We start from the raw sequence: 15,446 nt of genomic DNA, 5'->3' as shown, positions 1-15,446 counted from the left end.
CTGTTTCTACTTAAGTTATACATGTATCCTTCGAATGCTTCCTTTACTTTTAGAAGAGGACTTCTAATACATTCCGATTAAAAATAATGGTCTTTTGCATTCTGCTATAAAGTACTCTGAGTGGAAATACAGCAAGAATGCAATTTTGTCTTGTAGTGAGCTAGTTTACATATCTTTTTCAACTAGATATAAACTCCCTAAAGACAAAACTGTCTTATTCATCTTTTTATTTTCCCCACAGGACCTAGAACACTGCAATGCTCAAAACAGGGACTCATTAATTGTGGAAGTAATTAAGACAATATAAATCAAGTATAACATAGTAGTTACCCCTGTTCTCAGGGGAAATATTCCAAGACCCCAGTGTCTACCTGAAACTGTGGCAAGTACTATATATTGTACCCTATCCTACTTATACTGTTTTTTTCCTATTCATATCTATGACAAAATTTAATTTGTAAATTAAACACAATAAGAGACTTCTCAATAATAATTAAAGACAGAATAATTTTACTTTAATAAAAGTTATGTGAATAAAGTCTCTCTCTCCCAAAATACCTTAATATACTATATTTTCCTATCTTGTGGTACAAAGCCTACATGATGAGATGAAATGAACTAGAAAACACAATTACTATAATGCAGCATTAGGATATTATATAAAAGTTACTTGACTACAAGTACCCCTTGAGATACCACATCAGTCAATCTCATAGTCAAGACATGTACCAAGTGACTAACAGGAGGGTAGTGTATATAGAGGGATGACTCACGTCTTGAATAGAATGAATATTACAAGATTTCAGGACTAGGGTTGTGGCTTATCAGTAGAGCACTTGCATAGCACATGCAAGGCACATGGGTTTGATCCTCAGCACTGTATAAAAACAAATAAAATGAAGGCATTGTGTCCAACTGCAACTAAGAAAAAAATATTTTAAAAAAGATTTCATAACATTAGGCAGAACGTTGTGCAATTTAAAGCCTATGAACTGTTTATTCAATATTTGCCATTTAATATTTCTGGAACACAGTTGACCATGGGTAACTGATACTGTGGAAAGCAAAACTACAGATGAGAGGGAACTACTGTATATTATATGTTGAGAATGAACTACAGATGTAAATAGTACCCAAAAGGAACACTTTCAATTGTAGGTGAATTATGTCATTAAATACTTAAAAACTTAGAATTTTGTCTTCTTGGTGAGATAAATCTTTTATAATTATATAATGATACACTTTTTCTCTAATAAAAGGTTCTCCTAGTTTGGTGTTAATATTTTATACAATTTTCTTAAAGAATGTGTTTTGTATCCTTTTTCCAATCTTTAATTTGCTATTTTTATATATCCTTATGCTTGTAAAGAGTACATGGACAAATACTTTAAGCCAAGTAGATAACCTCTCTTATTTTTAACTCCAGCTTGCCCTCAATGTTTATTATGATTAGTGATATACAGTATTTGTATTTGTTTCCATCATCTTTTTATATCTTTTCTATATTTGTCTTACTTGTCATTTTCTCTACCACCACTCCCTTTTCCCCGTTATATTGTTTGTTCCTCTTTTATCTCTCATTCCTTTCTTCCACTCAATATCTATCCTTTCAGCAGTTGCACTAGCTATCAAAATATATAACAAGATCTAGAGTCAGACTCTTCACCCTCCTCTTGAACAATATCTTTTAAGCATACTATTCTAATCTTTCCATCTAGTGAAACTACTGTGTTCTGGCATTTTAATTCTAGCCTGTATCCCCTTGCAAATTGGGCATTGCTAATGTTTTAGAACATCAATGTTTGCTTGTTTTACCTATATATTTATCATTGGCCTCCCTTCTTGATCCCAGTTCTTCCTTCTGCCTAAGTATTTACTTTTGGTGATAAAAACTCTCAATTTTTGCTAGTCTGAAATAGTTTTAGTTTGCCCTCTTTCTGGAGAAAGAATTTCACCTGATGTTTCTTAGTCTACATATGCAGCATTAGTTTGGATCACAAGTTGAACACCCCAAAGATTTTCACACAAAAAACTACTAGACTAAACAAATTTGGTAATGTTTCAGGGTACAAAATCAACACCTATAAATTAGTTAGGTTTTATACGATAACAATAAACAATCCAAAAAGGAAATTAAGTTCCATTTACAATAGCGCCAAAAAGGATAAAATACTTAGGAACAAATTTAACCTAAAAGACTTGTATACTGAAATTACAAAATGTTGCTGGAAGAAATGAAGACAAAAACAAATAGTAAAACATTCCATGTTCATCATTGTGAAGACTTACCATCATTAAGATGACAATCTATGAACTGGATGTAATCCCTATCAAAATTCAATGATGACTATGTATAATTCCACTTACATGACTACTTTAAGTAGTCAAATTCATAGAAACAGAAGTAGAATGGTGGTTACTAAAGCTATAGGAGGGGGAAGAAAGAAGCTGTTTACTAGATATGGTTTTAGTTCCACAAGATTAAAAATTCTGGAGATCTACTTCACAACAATGTGAATATTCTTACACTACTGAACTTTACATTTTAAAACATTAAGACCATATAATAAGAGTGAGGGAGGGAAGAACAGAGTTCATTGGATTAGACAAAGGGGAAAGAAGAAAAAGAAGTGGGGATGGGAATAAGCAAGACAGTAGAATGAATCAGACATAACTTTCCTATGTTCATGTATGAATGCATGACCAGTGAAACTCCACATCATGTACAACCACAAGAATGGGATCCTAATTAGAATAAGTTATACTCCATGTATGTATACTATGTCAAAATACACTCTACTATCATGCATATCTAAAAAGAAAAAAAAAAGAAATTTTTTTAAATATAAGGATGGAATAAACCATATTTTTAAACTAATTGTTTTACGAATTGTTAGAACAAGTAACCTTGTTATAATTTCTAAAATTGTGTGACTGTGATTTAAAGGTATGTTTTTTAGTTCAGCTTATTTCAATGTGATAGTTGAGTGGCCAACATAGCAGCTACCTCCTAAAACACAGGGATCTTTAAACAAGGTATGGGGAGGAGGACAGCATGACTGTATTGGCAAGTAACTTTTAATATGCTTTTACCAATTGCAAAGGTTCACTTGGTATTCTGGATGTACTGTTTTTAAGTATCTTGCTAAGGGTGATGACTTCATAGAAGCTTTAATCAGTATCTCAAGGCAAATAAACACAATGTGGTAAATAAATAAATAAATATGGTTGAGACAATAAATAGTTATGTGCTTTTTACTACAATAATACTAAAAAAGAACTCCAATGACTTTTTCTTCAGAAACAGAACACTCCAATCTAAAATTCATGTGGAATCTCAAAAGACCCCCTAAAGAGCCAAAGCAATTTTGAAAAAGAACAAAGTGTGAGATATTCTATTTCCTGGTTACAAAACTTACTATAAAATTACAATAATCAAAACAGTCCAATATTGACATAAAAACAGACATAAAGACAAAGGAAGAGCCGGGGATGTAAAGCAGCGGTGGAGCCCTTGCCTAGTATGTGCAAGGTCTTAGGTTCAATCCCCAGTACCATCAAAAAAATAAGAAAAGATCAATGGAATAAAACAGAGAGCCCAGAAAATAAACTCTCGCATAATGTGATTAATTTATTTCCAATAGAGAAGCCAACAAATGGTTTTAGGAAAGCTGGATATACACGAGTAAAAAAATCAATTGGACCATTTCCTTATACCATATACAAAAATCAACTCAAAATGGACCAAAGTCCTAAATACAGGAGCTCAAACATTTATGAAACTCTTAGAACATAAGGAGAAAATTTCATAACACTGAATTTGGCAATGATTTCTCTGACACCAAAAACATAACCAACAAAGAAAAAATAGATAAACTTCATCAAAATTAAAACCTTTTGCATATCAAAAAACACTATCAATAGAGTGAAGGACAGCCATGTAATAGAAGAAACATTTACAAATCATATCTAATAAGGAGTTTATATCCATAATAAAGAACACCTACAAATCAACAGTGAAGAAAACAAACTCAATTTAAAAATGGGCAAAAGGACTTGAACAGACTTTCTCCAAAGACATGCAAATGGCTAAACATAAGAAAAGGTATTCAATATCACTAATCCTTATGGAAATGCAAATTAAAACCACACTGAGATATCATTTCACACTCAATAGATGGCTACAATAAAAAATAAATAATAGCAAACGTTGACGTGGAAATGGAAGCTTTGTACACTGCTGGTGAGGTTATAAAATAAAGCAGCCATTTATAGGAAAGAGTATGGTGTTTCCTCAAAATATTCAAAATAGAACTACCATAATTTTTTCAATAATTCCACTTCTGGATATATACCCTAAAGAACTGAAGGCAAGAACTCAAACACTCATGTTTATAACAGCATACTTTTCACAACATCCAAAAAGTGGAAACAATCCAAGTATACATGAACAAATTGATTAATAAAGAAAATATAGTATATACTTACAATAGAATATTTTCAACAGTATAAAGGAAATTTTGAGACATGCTACAACATACAAAAGCCTCAAAAACATTATGCTAAGTGAAATAAGCTAGTCACTAAAAGACAAATATTGTTTTATTTCATTTATATGAAGTTCCTAGACCAGTGAAATTCATAGAGTAAAATGGTGGTTGCTAGAGCAGGGATAAGGAAGAAATGGAGAGTTAACCTTTAGTGGGTATAAAGTTTCAGTCTGGGAAGATGAAAAAAGTTCTGGAAATGGATGGTGGTGATGATTGTATACCAATGCAAATGTACTTATTATCACTGAACTATACACCTAAAAATGGTTGATAGTAAATTTTATATACATTTTACCACAATTTAAAATATACATGCATACATACATTATTTATGGCTTATGGTCACCTTACAATATCAAAGCTAGCAAAGACAGGCTAAGTGACTCCTCCTCACACTGCATTGCTCCAAACCTGCTTCCATTATCCCATCTCCGTCAGTGACCTCTTCTGCCTCTCTTTTCCACTTTTAAAGGATGTTTGTGATTACCCTGAGCTCACTCAGATAATCCTGGATGATCTCACCATCTTAAAATCCTTAAATCCCATCTGCAAAGCCCCTTTTAATATGTGAAGTAACATATTCAAATACTGAAGGAATTAGAACATGAACATCTTTGGGGTACCATTATTCTGTCTGCCACATACAGTAAGAGTTTAATATGAGCACACCTCACAACCAACAATTCTACTTCTACACACCCATATACATCAGGAGACATTTACAAGAATTTTCATAGTAGCTTGATATATAATACCAAACAACTGAAAAACACCTAAAGGTCCATAAACAGTGAAATGGATCCATAATGAAGTACTATAAAGCGTTGAATAAATGAACCACAACTATCCACATCAACTTGGATGAATTTCAGAAACTGTCAAGAAAAAAGTTACAGAAGAATGCATACAGTAGGATTCTATTCACATAAAACTCAAACAGACACAATAAAAACATTATTAGTAACAGTCATGAAGGGCTATAATAATATAAAAGTAAGCAAGGGAATAAATGGCGGAGGGTGCAGGGGGAACCCCCTACCTCTGGAGAAAGCAATTATCTCTAGGGCAGAAAAGGATTAAAGAGAGGTAGATAGAGTGGGAGGCAAACTAGTAGTGTGTTATTTTATTTTCATATTTTACTTTATTTTTTCTTAAACCATATAAAAATATGTGTGTACAGTCTTTTACACATGATATTTCTCATTAAAAATTTAAATTGTAACAAATAAATTGAAAATCTGCTAAATGCAAGTTGTATGTAAAGGAGGAAGCAGTAGCCAAAGGGGAAAAAAAAAATACTGTAACTGATGAAGGAGAAAAATCTTTAAAGATAAGAAACCTCAATGCTGGAGAGAAAGTTCTAGGTCATAAAAAAAATAAAAAATAAAACACACTCAGAGATACATTCCTCTGTCCCAAGTTCCAAGAACAGGCTTCTAATGACCATCTAAATAAGCAGGGATCCACTTGTAATTAACAAGATGAACACCAAATCAATGTTACAAATTATCAGGAACTACCTACAGACAGAACCCAAATCTCCTAAAATTTTGTTTGGCTAACACAGTTGTTCAGATTCTTTTGTTTAAACAGAACAATGTCTTTACACAAAGCAGATAACAGTTAATTCTATTCTTCTTTTTTTTAACTCTCCCTTTCTTCCTTTAAAAAAAAATTATATATATATATATATATATATATATATATGTTTATATATATATATATGTTTATATATATATATATATAAGTTTATATATATATATATATATATGTTATATGACTAGTCCCTGATACCACTTGAGTTTGAGACTAGCTACAATCCTAAAAAGTCACCCAAAAGAACCCATCTATCTTCAAGGTCATTATTATGAATTATGTGATTTCAAGTCCCTCCAAACACTTTCCCTGCTCTCTCCCTTTACTTCTCCCACCTCCTTTAATCAAGGATATTGCCTTTTATTACACAATTGGACACACCTTGAGAAATTAAGTACAACCTTGAAAATTATGACTGCATGTACAAATGCTCTTTATGGAAAATACAGGTAGACTGGAAGTCAAGATCTAGGTTCTAGGACTTGTTTTCACAATATCTCACAGCATAAACCTTAGCCAAAATTTTTATTCTCTAGAGTTCAATTCCTTTCGTTTTTATGTAATAAGTAGATTTCAATTAAACTGTAAATCTCCCAATATCTTCTATACAAACATTTACAATAAAATAAGCTTTTCAGCAAGTATAGATTCTTCCTGCTTTGGATGGGGTATGAAAAGGCAGGAGAGCGTGTTAGAAAAATAGGCTGACCTGGTAATTAAAATGGGAAGTGAAAAGAGAATAAGAACCTGCCACTGTGGAAGACAGTGCCTGAGGACCATGAAAACAAGTCCATGAAAACTTTCCAGTTTTACTTACGGCTGCCGTTCACTCAGTGTATGAAAACATAAATTACAGAAATGTTACTATCTCATCTAATATAATTAAAATATTCTATCACACATCAACATTGCTTCTCATAATCTGTCAACTTTTATTCTCAAATGTGGCCAATTCTGCTATAATGAAGTTTTTGTGTCCAATTTCATATTAATTTCAGTGGCAGTTAACTATCTAAAGATATCTGAATCTTATTTGTACCTTAGAGATTTCAACTTGTTGGAATGGTAAAACCAAAAGAAAAAGAACCAAGAATAGAAGAAAGGGTCAGGACAATTTACAAGTTCTAAAATGCTTTGTAAAACACAAAACCAAAAAGGCTAAAATCAGGTTATGAAGGCCTTTGCAAGCAATGGTCAAGGGCATGAACTTTATCTCCTGAACAATGAAAAGGCATGAAGCATTCTTAAAATGGGGCAAGTGACTTAATCAAATTTGTGTTTTTGATAACTGATGGCAGAATACATAATGACAAAATAGGGTATAAAATTATTATGTAAACAGCATATTTTATTTATCTACAAAATATTATATTTATTAGAACGAAACATTCATCATTGAAGCCATAAAATCATTTCAAAAATACTACAATATTATTTTAAAAATTCAAAGTGAGAGCCAAACATGATGGCACACACCTGTAATCCCAACTACTCGGGAAGCAGAGGAAAGAGGATGACAAATGTAAAGTCAGTCTGGGCAATTTAGCCAGACCCTGCCTCAAAATAATATTCAAAAAGGGCTGAAAATATAACTAAGTGTTACATAGCTTGCTTTGCATGTTTGAGGCCCTAGGTTCAATTCCCAATGCAGGAAGGAAGGAAGGAAGGAAGGAAGGAAGGAAGGAAGGAAGGAAGGAAAGAAGGAAGGAAGGAATGGATAAATTAATTAATTCACAGTGGGGAACTGCAAATTCCTTAGAAGGGTTAAATAATCATGGACACTTTAAAATCCCTCTCATTTTAAGTCTTCACACTACATATGTACACTTTTTTCAAATAAAATTAACACTTTAAATAGTATTTATGGGCATTAAGACCACAGAATTTTAAAATATTTACCAAACCATTTAAAAAGCACTTGCCATTTTAGGTATAGAAAAGTATCTCACATACCAACTTGCCTTTCAAAACCCCATATTTACCTAACCACACAAAATGGTCTTGTTGAAAAGCTGAAAACTACATTGTAGAATATACAATGAAAATGTATTTGTTAGTTCTGATCAAAGCTTTCATTAGACAACTGATTTTTTAACAACTTCTTAGTTTCAGTTGACTCCTGGCAGACAGATTACAAACTCAGTGCTTCTTTCTATTAACCCATCAAAGCAGAACACAGTCAGCAGTACTTAGATTTAAATTTTAAATCTCTAAATACTTTGAAAAAAAACTTAAGTTAAAAAGTGACATGTATAATATTTAAACCAACTATTATGCATTAAGTCAAATGTTTTACAAATATGTGCCATTATTTTTCAACACAGTACTTAACATCCCCAAAATTAAAAAATACTTTAAATCTATTCTTACCCAATTAAAATTTATATTAATATGCATTTTCCAGTGGTTTCTAAGATGTTAATAAAAACATTTAAATTCTTAAGGAAATGAAAGTATAATGATTTTGTTATCAAAAAAATGAATACACATATGCTTTTTTTAAAGTTCTCTCTTTCTAAAAAACACACAATATTTGTTTTTTCCAAGCATCAGGCTTAAAAAATATAGGTTAGCAATATCAATATTCAACATGAAAACTAAAACTTCAAAAAATTATTAATTTGTGGTCCTTTATACTCTTATTTAATCTTTACCAGAAGTATTTACTAACTGAACACAAATAATTTTAGACTAAGAAAGTATTATAAAATTCATCTACTGGTATTCCCCTGGCTTTACAGGAGGATCCCTGAAACTCAGAAAGGTTTACTGAAATTTAAAGGTTAAACAGGCGAGTCAAGACTTTGCTCAATCCTCTGCCTAAGGGTCCTCAGTCCTCAATCCTCTGCCTAAGAGTCCAGAACATTTTCCCCTATGTCAGGTTCCACTCAAATACTTTTCTTCTTTCTTCACCTCTGAAACAACAAAGTATTTTTATAATTGTCATATACAACATATTGAAAATTACAAAATCTCTTGATCTTTTACTTCCATAAAAGTACTGGTTTCCTCTTAAATTCCTTATCATAATATATATGTGAAGCATACACACACACACACACACACACACACAAATCCTATTAAACTTCAAGAACAGCATAAATAAAAATTCTTGTTATTACAATCTCTACTAGGTTAATAATATTCTTTTCTAGAAACACCCATATAGTATCAATTTCTGACACTAAACATTAAGCAACCACGTACAAACCCCTGAACTATTAACAAATATTTTAAGACTCCCCAAATTTTTCTACTCAGTTAATAAGGATTTTGTGCACCAAGAAAATATGCCCTTTTTAGGAGCACAAATTGTATTTTCCTCTAATACAAATTAAAAAAATGAAACTACCCAGCACAGCAGTGCACCTAGTCAAAGGCTGATAAAAGTTGCTATGAGGGAAAGAGCACCCCACTGGATTAAGAGGATTAGAAGTTGACTATACCCATCAACTTGCAATGAAAATATATTAAACTATAATGTTGTTAAGTTCAGCAAAATTGTCTACAAATGTTATGAAACTGTGCTAAAAGAAATTCCCTTGTAATCAAAAGTCAAAAGTCATTCCAGTCTATGAAAATAATGGATACTACTTTGCTGTACAATGAATCCTCTTAAAACAACTTTTCTCGTGATACACATTTTCTAAGCAATGTCTATTATCATTGGGAGTAAACATAGAAAACAAAACGCGTAACATTATTTTCAAGCATTTAACCAAAAATTACAGAGCATAAGAGTGGCTTCTAAAGCCATATCAAAAAAGCAAAGTGTTGGCTCATTGGAACACCACAGGTCAGTGTTTAACATGTCATAAAATCAACATGGTTATCTTGTAGATTATCTTGAAGAGTACACATGACAGGAGAAAGAAAAGAAACAAATTATCTCAGACATAGTAAGGACAAGAAAATTTTGTTTCCAATATGCTAGGTTAAAGATATCACTAATCAATTAAGTCTGAAAACTAATGATATATACTCCTACTTAAAACCTCTGCACTTACCAGTTAAGTTGCACAGAACACAGCACTAAAAAAATCTAATCAAATCCTAACACCAACGCTTTCTAGACCTGTGAAGTTGGGTCACCTCAATAAACCTCAATTGGCTCATCTCTAAACTGAGGTTAATGTCACCTACCAAAGAGAGTCCTTGAGAGGCTTTGAGACAACATATGTAAGGCACTTTGACTTAGTAAATGCTCAGTGAACAGTTGTTACACTAAGTTTTCTGGTTTTGTACACCAAATAGAGATCTCAATGCTATATAAAGATATGCTCGCTCCCTGATGATTTTGATTCTTTTAAAAATCAAAACTATGAAAGCCCACAAGAAAAAAAAATGGAAATGTGCTGGCATCTTTCCAGACATTACCAGGTTTAAAGGTTAAATTGTTAAAACATTCCCCTAATTATGCAACAAATACACATTACCATGAGTTAGTCTGTATAACTTTGCATTTGCCCACATTCCTCTTTTTCATCTAAATAAGTCTCAGTTCCAAAGCTCATTTCTGTTCTTTTAATTACAAGATCTATGACTCCTCTCGTTATTATCAATAATAACAAAATCCCGTTTACAAATCAGATAGGGGCTGGGGTTGTGACGCAGTGGTAGAGTGCTTGCCTAGCATGCATGAGGCACTGGGTTCAATCCTCAGCACCACATAACTGTAAAATAAAGATATTGTGTCCACCTAAAACTAAGAAATAAAATAAATATTTAAAAAATAAATAAATAAATAAATTCAGATAGGTTGTCTCATTTAAAGGTAGAATGTTGTTTTCGCGCCGATTATCATTATTGTTAACAGCAACAGGTAAATGGCACCAACATCAAAGTACGCCCAAAGTGGAGTAGTGAACCTATCAAACCACACATAATCCGCCTTACTGCACAAAGTCTTCAACAACTGCAATAAGAACAGCTGTCCCATTCCTACTGCAAGAGAAAACGTACTTGCTTTGTGTTTCTAAAAAGTTTTCTGTATTTGAAGAAACCTTTCCAGAACAAAACGCGATCTCCTCGCCTTTGTTTCCCCCCCAGGTCGGCGCGCCGTGCAGCAGCCAGCCCATGGGCACTGAGCCCAGCTTTCTGTTCACCTACCTGCTCTCTCGAAATACAAGGCAACGAAGGTCTCCTGAACATTTTGCCACTGCCATAGTGACCGGAGGCCGTTTCTCCTAGCGACGCGCAACTGGACCTCCTCCGGGGTCTGATCACAGGCACTTTTTCTTCCAGGGTGCTGGGCACCCGGGGGTGAGGCGCGGCTTCCCTGAGGTGAAAGAAGTGATCCAAGCCCAGGGCCAGCAGGCATCCGACGGCCCCGACCAGGCAGGAGAGCAGCGGCCTGAGGGCAGTGGGCAGCGCCCCGAGGCTGGCGAAGGAGACCCACCAGACCAAGCTGGCGACGAGCAGTACCAGGATGCTGTGCCCGAGTCGCACCGGGTGCGCGAGCGTCAGCAGCCCCACGAAGCTCAGCACCAACAACAACCTGCCCGCCGCCGCCGGGGGCGTGTGCGCGGCCGCGGCTGCGTCCCCCCCAGACCAAGACCACCACTGCCACACCAAGAAGTCCCCCAGGTAACAGCAGGCGGGCAGCGCCAGCAGCCACCAGGAGCCGCCGCTCCGGCCGGGGCCGGGCCCCCGCTGGGTCCGCGTCAGGAAGCAGGTGAGGAAGAAGAAGGCACAGGCGATGCTAAAGAGAGGGCTGAGGCTGTGCGAGCACACGCTCAGCAGCGTCCGCAGCCGGGCGGCCCCGGCAGCCCAGCTCCAGGGCCCCGCGCCGAGCAGCAGGGCGAAGACAAAGGCGGCCAGGGCGCCCAGCGAGAGGCGCGCCGGGGAGAAGGGGGAGCCGCGCCGCGGCTGCGGGGGGTAGGCCGGCGGTGGCTCCACGTTGCAGAAGCGGCAGAGGTGAAAGAAGAAGCCGCGCGGAGGGTCCTGCCGCAGCGGGCTCACGCAGCTCTTCACGTAGCCGTTCCTCAGACTCTCGAGGGGCGAGCCGGCCCCGTCCGGCGACTGCGGGTACCTCATGGCTTTGGTGTCTCGCTCGTCCCTCCTCATGGCCGGGACCGCAGGGAGCCGCAGGGCTCAGCGCACCCCGCTCGGACCGCAGCGGCCGATCGCGCTCCAGGACCCCGGTCCCCCGCGTTCGGGGCGACCACCGGCTCCAGACGCGTCAGGGCTGCGCCCGCCGCCGCCACCCGGGGTCCCCGCCGCGCGGGCTCTGGAGCGGCGGAGTCCGCGACATGCTGGCTGAGCAGAGGCGCGGCAGGAGCTTCTCTCCGGGACCGCTGCGGCCGCCTCCTCCTTTTCCCTCGGGCACCTCTCGGGGCTGGAGACTCGGTGTCGCCTCCCAGCTCCCGCTGGCTGCAACAGTTACCTCACGGCCCCAGCCTGGTCCGTTGGGCGCGCGAGCGGCGGGCTGGCGCTCCTCCCCCGCTGCTGTCCCTGCCGGGAGCGCGCCCCGCCCGCCGCCCGCGCGCGCCCGCGCCCTATCCCGCCACCGCCGGCGCCGCGACCGCCAGATGGGGACGCGAGCCGGGTACCCAGCTGGCAGAGCGCCGCCCGGGCCGAGTGCGGCTGCAGGGGTCCTAAGACCCCAACTGGTAGAGGCGGACGGGGTTGTCCGTGGATGGAAGAGGCAAGGCCGCCATCCTGGGACTCCAGGCGCGCAGGCTCTCTTTGGGAGTAAGTCACTGCCTCTGACAGGTCTTGAGAGAAAAAAGTGTTTGTGGTCCCCAAGGAGAGGGATACGGAGCTAAGAGTGAGAGGGGCGGGACTGGCGCCTCTACCCTCAGCCCGGGTCAGGGTGGGCAGAGCTAGGACCCGTTAAGGGCCAGCCACCACAAGACCAGATGAAAAACCCTAATCGCTAGGTCTGGCCCCAACAGCAACGTGGATTCTTGGGCCCGGCAGTGCCTGTGATGTGCCCTCTGGGAGTATCCATATGGGCCTTGCTGAAGAACCGTGCTTCAGTTAGGCGAGGAACTGTTCCACTTTGCACCATTGCCACACACACACTGCTTCCCATCTCCTGCCTCCCTCCAGTGCAGCATAGATGTGCTGTCTCACATGTTCTTCCTGCGTTCTCACTGTAACAGCATGTTCTAGAGAAGGGACATGGGTGTGAAGTCCCTGTATCCTCTTCCAGACCACCCCCCAGTTCGGATAGGTTGGCCCTGAAAGAAACCAAATAAGATGCTGTGAAGCACTGGTGAAACTAGTCCATTAGGAAACATGGACTTGAAAGTGGAAAGAAAAGAACTTTCCTGTACCAGAAGGATTGCTCTGGAATCTAACCAATCATAACTGCCTTAGAGAACTCCACCGAAATTCCCTTCGACCTCATGGCCTGCATTTCTCAAAGAGCTAATTCCACATTTTTCCAGGGAGATGAGAAACCTTACTGTGTGGTAAAGCCCACAAACAGGCCTATTTTTCACCAATTAATCTCTGCCCACAGCCATGACCTAAAGCAGAGCATTTTCGTATATGGTCATAGTTCACATACACAACAGAAACGACAAGAATTAGCGCAAGAGTTTGACCAAGATAAAAAAGGACCAGAATTCCTTTTCCTGTTCTGTTGAATAAAGAAAAAAATATTTACTGGAGTTTTCTAATTGATTATCCAAAAACTTGCCCTAGAAGATAAAAATTCATCAGATCTTTTTTCCACCAGACATATAAATGGAAAAAAAAGTTCATTTCAATAAAACTCAGCAAATAACATTTTTTAATCTTATGCATAGAACTTATCATCATATTGAAGTTTAAAGTAGGGTTCCTACATTTTTTGGAGGATGTAAGAAAGAGCATGGCAAAACTAGCACCAACATTACTGAAATGCCTTTTGTAGATTCTCTTAGGAAGTAATTGATTAGAAAATTAGAACAAATTCAGATTAAAATTTTTGTGTTTTCTTTTTTAAATCTGAGGTTCTCATCCAGGATAGGATAGGCATGGTAATGGAAAAAGTAATGGACTAGAAATCCAGTTTCTTGAATTTTGGTTCCAGCCCAGCTATTCATGCCCTGGTAGTAAGCAAGTTGCGTAACTTTTATATGCCTCATAGTTCTCAGCTGTGAAATGAAACAATTTAATTAAGATGACTTATAAAGACTATAATACCTGTACCCAAAATACGTGCAGACATCCTAAAGATTCACCTTTTAGACTGTAAGAGCAACCTTTGAATAATTTGTACTACCCCATTAAACTGAACTCTCAGTGTTGACGAGTAAAAATAAAGGGGTTTATACCAAAGGACTGTTTTCTAGAAAATAAAACTCAAAGCCATCTTCATAAAATTGTTTTAGTTCTCAATTCATTAGCCTTCTTTCAGCTGTCATCAAGATATTTGTAGAACTAAAAGCCCAACTCTCAATAACCCCTGGTTGGAGTGCATTCCTCTGAATACCAACCCAGCACCTGAGAGAATTCTAAAATAAAATGTAAGAACATGACCAAAGACCATCAGAAGTTTACTTAACTAAAAATATTCACAAAAAGAATGAGCTAGCTATGTTTATAGTAACTCCCTTCTCTGTTTACAGTCTTTGTCAAAGATTATTACTAGGCTGCATTTCTTAGAGGTCAACTTATTTAATTATTCTTCTGCCAAACTTACACAACCAATAGATTTACTTAGCTCTTGTCTTTAGGTTCAAGAACTTATGACCATTATCCATTGTGACGAAAGGTCTCATATCACATACCTTTGGCTTTTATTGACACTGTATACCCCAGCCTCATTTTACCTGACTTTATTTTCGCTCACATCTTGATCCATGACCTCTCTCCTTTCTAGTGGATATCTTCATTCTTCCAACTTGATGATCCGTGACATGGAATCCTAGTGATCACCACCCATTTTCCAAATTATTTTGGGGCAATGTAACCCACTGTGTATTCCTTTTTTCTAATAATGGTATCCATAGACCCAGAGTTCCCTCATGTGACTCAGCTTGTAGGGTGAGAATTTTGTTGTTTTTGCTGTTCTCCTATACCCATACCAATAAGACACCAATGCCCCAATTACATATGGAAGAACCCCACCTAGATCTTTATATTTAATTCCCTTGCTTCTTTTATTTCATCTGTTCTCTTTGTACCACTCCCTTCAACAATATTTAATGTCTCTTCATTAATGAATACATTCATTTATTCAACAGTTTCGGGACCTAATACTGCCTTTAATCCCCAGTTTAAAGCTTAAGGTCTCCATTAACATTGACAGAAATTCTAGATGCCACCTGGTTTCTACTCAAGTACCAGTTGGAACATACCATTACT

The 15,446-nt window shown here is 37.7% G+C and overlaps 1 protein-coding gene across 1 annotated transcript in view; it reads right to left on the bottom strand.

Moving 5' to 3' along the window:
• The window catches only part of PDE3B (phosphodiesterase 3B), a 183,905-nt gene extending 171,551 nt beyond the window's left edge, over positions 1-12,354 (bottom strand). The window contains exon 1 of the mRNA XM_081279185.1: positions 11,256-12,354. Coding sequence (XP_081135311.1) covers positions 11,256-12,212 — 957 coding nt within the window. The 5' untranslated portion in view covers positions 12,213-12,354. The remainder of the gene's footprint in view (positions 1-11,255) is intronic.
• Between the last annotated feature and the right edge of the window lie 3,092 nt (positions 12,355-15,446).

This window comes from Spermophilus citellus (assembly GCF_964194105.1).
Source record: "Spermophilus citellus genome assembly, chromosome: 2".
Lineage (NCBI taxonomy): Eukaryota > Metazoa > Chordata > Mammalia > Rodentia > Sciuridae > Spermophilus > Spermophilus citellus.
The sequence above is the reverse complement of the archived record's forward strand: the minus strand, read 5'-3'. Positions and strand labels throughout refer to the sequence as shown.